The sequence below is a fragment of the Emydura macquarii genome, unplaced genomic scaffold, assembly GCF_026122565.2.
Source record: "Emydura macquarii macquarii isolate MOO-44397 ecotype Brisbane River unplaced genomic scaffold, CSIRO-AGI_Emac_v2 contig_617, whole genome shotgun sequence".
Lineage (NCBI taxonomy): Eukaryota > Metazoa > Chordata > Testudines > Chelidae > Emydura > Emydura macquarii.
The window spans coordinates 7,071-10,266 of record NW_027130754.1 but is presented as its reverse complement, the minus strand read 5'-3'; the positions used below and the strand labels follow the sequence as shown (position 1 = coordinate 10,266).

At 39.6% G+C, this 3,196-nt stretch overlaps 1 protein-coding gene across 1 annotated transcript; it reads left to right on the top strand.

The window, feature by feature from the left end:
- Positions 1-1,656: 1,656 nt before the first annotated feature.
- On the top strand, positions 1,657-2,589 carry LOC137148223 (olfactory receptor 13A1-like). Its single transcript, XM_067540867.1, has one exon. The coding sequence runs from the start codon at positions 1,657-1,659 to the stop codon at positions 2,587-2,589; it is 933 nt and encodes a 310-aa protein (XP_067396968.1).
- Positions 2,590-3,196: the final 607 nt, after the last annotated feature.

Here is a 3,196-nt window from a genome sequence, read left to right as displayed (position 1 = left end):
TAACATCAAGAGGAATTTTGCCAAATTAATGTAGAAAGTTTATTCATATTGAGTAGGTGATTCCCATTTACCTTCTCCTTCGAGGAGTTGTGAAAGAGTTAACTCTTGTCGAGAGTCATAAGGGATGCAAGATTTCCCTACAGAAGGCTACTATTTATGAAGATGATGAGTCATAACTCAGTGTCTCTATTTAAATTAAAGCACGGTTCATAGTATTGGAGGATTGAATGAGAGGTAAGAATATTCCTCTTCCTTGCTTGCTTGCTTTCTCATAATTCACGCTTCTAAATTAATTTTTCTGTTCCTTTTAGGCTGGCATTTGAAAGTTTCTAAGAGTGCCAGGCATCAACATCTAGTGAAAATCAATGAGCTGAGTGATTAATTTATTTATACTCATTTGAAAATTGAGTTACATTTAATGTATGTGTTTTGTTTTATTTTTTATGTGGCTAAAGGCGCTTTAGAGAATACACATTTCCTCCATAGTGTTTATGAACCTTGAACCATATTCTGATCTCAATTTCTCCAGTACAAATCCGATGTAAATTCACACAGATCAGCGGAGTTCCTTTGAATTTAATTGTAGTTGAGTCTAAAGTCAACGGAGATATAATGTGATCACATTGAGATGATGGGTGAAAGACTCACAGCCTATTTTCTGTGTCCTCAAACAATTGTAATCAAATGTAAAATGTAATGCAAAGTATGCCTTCTTTTTTAATTACTATTATATGCCTAGGAAAGTCATGGACGCTCCTCCACTGGAGCTTTTCAAAAGGAGTTTGGATAGCCATCTGTCTTGGATGGTTTAGACACAACAAATCCTGCATCTTGGCAGGGGGTTAGTCTGGATGACCCTTACGGTTCCTTCTAACCCTATGGTTCTATGATTCTATTATTCTAAAGTCTATTATTCTAAAGTCAAATCATGCAAATGCTATTCTCTATAATGAAGCAAAATATCTACATAATGCCATGTAGCTTATCATAAAAATGAAATTTTGGAGAAGAGGATTCCTATCTCCTTTACACAAGTTGTATACTAGCGTAAAGCCAGTGAGTGGAGAATCAGCCCCATTGATTGCAGTAAGGTCATGGCTGATTTACACTAGCATGAGTTAATGGGGAAATCAAGCCTTTCATTTTGTGCATCTTGATTCCAACTAAACAAACATATTATGTTATGCTTTGTATTTTTTATATATTGTATGTGTTATATGCACTGAAAGTGTCCTACACTGCAACAGATATCATTTGTGCAATTGGTTTAGAAAGTGGAATATTGGTTATTAATAACACTATTGGTGGACGAATGACATTCATGATCATATGGTGAACTCCTGTCTCATGCAGTTTCTGTAAAGAGCCCAAATGATTCAAGCACCCGTATTTGAAAATATCTAGAGTGTTATTTTTCCCCTTCTCCACTCAAATGTCTGGAGAATATAGATACAGTGGCTGAGACAGATTATTGTGCTAATTTTGTTTATATGTTGTGTGAAATGTCTAGAGTATCAAGAGAGATCTCTGTCTGTCTGTCTCTCTCTCTCTCTCTGTATATATATATATATGATTCAGTTGCCATAGTGGAGTAGTTTCTGATGCAATTCCTGAAGCACACTTAATCTTTGTTGCTGCAGAAGGAACACTCAAGCAATGGAACCCAGAAATCAAACCAGGGTGACCGAATTCATCATGCAGGGACTCTTTGACCATCCTCACCACTGGGGGTTCTTCTTTGGGCTATTCCTGTGCCTTTATACAGCTGCCATCATTGGCAATTCCCTGATCATTGAGGCCGTTGTCATCCACCCACCTCTCCACACCCCCATGTACTTCTTCATCGCCAACTTAGCCCTGGTCGACATTTTGTGCACTACCTCGGTTCTGCCCAAAATGCTGCAAAACATAATGCAGGAGAAGAAAACCATCTCCTTTGATGGCTGCATGGCTCAGATATTTGTCTTAACATTGTCACTGGCGACGGAGGTTCTGCTGCTCACTGTCATGTCATACGATCGGTATGTGGCCATCTGCCACCCCTTGCGCTATGTAAAACTCATGAGCAAAGACATTTGCATCCGTTTAGCAGTCAGTGTCTGGGCTGTTGGTACCATCTCTTCATTCATGAACATATTGCTCATGCTGCGCCTGGATTTCTGCGGACCCAACCTCATACATCATTTCTTCTGCGAGATTCCACCAATGCTGGCACTGTCCTGCAGCTCAACCTACCTCAACAAAATTATGATGCTCATGGCTGACATCTTCCTGGCCATAGGGAACTTCCTGCTGACCACTGTGTCCTACAGCTTCATCATCTTCACCATCTTGAAAATCCAGAGCTCCAAAAGGAAGCACAGAGCCTTCTCCACCTGCTCCTCCCACCTTCTCGTGGTCACCTTGTACTACTCTACCATCATCTACGCCTACACTCGGACAACCTCCAGTTACTCACTGGATAAGGACAAGATCGTATCCATTATGTACACCCTAGTGACTCCTACCTTGAACCCTCTGATCTACAGTCTGCGTAATAAGGAAGTTAAAGTCGCCATCAGGAAGATCCTTCCGTTCGCCACGAAATAGGCCAGGTCCAAAAATAGTGTAAATTATTGCAAACCTACGGTCTTAAATAGGCTTACATTTGAAGTATGATGAATTCTCTTCAAGGGAATTACAATGGTTTAGACCCACTTGGGATGTGTTGCCCTGACTGCAATGCGGCTATTGTGTTTCATACTAGCTGAGGGTCAGACTTCATTGACCTCAGTAAGCTATGTAGTGTCATACTAGCTGGACTAAGGTACATTTTTTATCACATGACTTCGTATGCAGTCTTGCTGAATTAGAAAATACCATTCTGTTCTCTTCCTCAGTGAGTAACTATGATAACAAAATAAAACAGATTATCTGTCTGTTCACTAATTTCTTGCGAGACACTAAAAACCCAGAACATTTCAGCTGCATATGTGTTGAGATCTGGAAGTCATGTCATGGACTCAGGTCAGAGATTTTAAAAAAGCACTTTAGAATACATTTTTACAGGGCGTTGGACTAATTGACCTCCTGAGGTCCCTTCCAACTCTAATATTCTATAATTCTATCTCACTGTAAAAATACATTTTCAACTTTATAAATGGTTTTTTTCTGCAAAAGCCCTATTGGCAATCTCTCAATCCCAAGAATGGGTAAG

Bases quoted from the DNA above. Each gene is read 5' to 3' on its own strand.
- LOC137148223 (XM_067540867.1), top strand. From the start codon at position 1,657: ATGGAACCCAGAAATCAAACCAGGGTGACCGAATTCATCATGCAGGGA.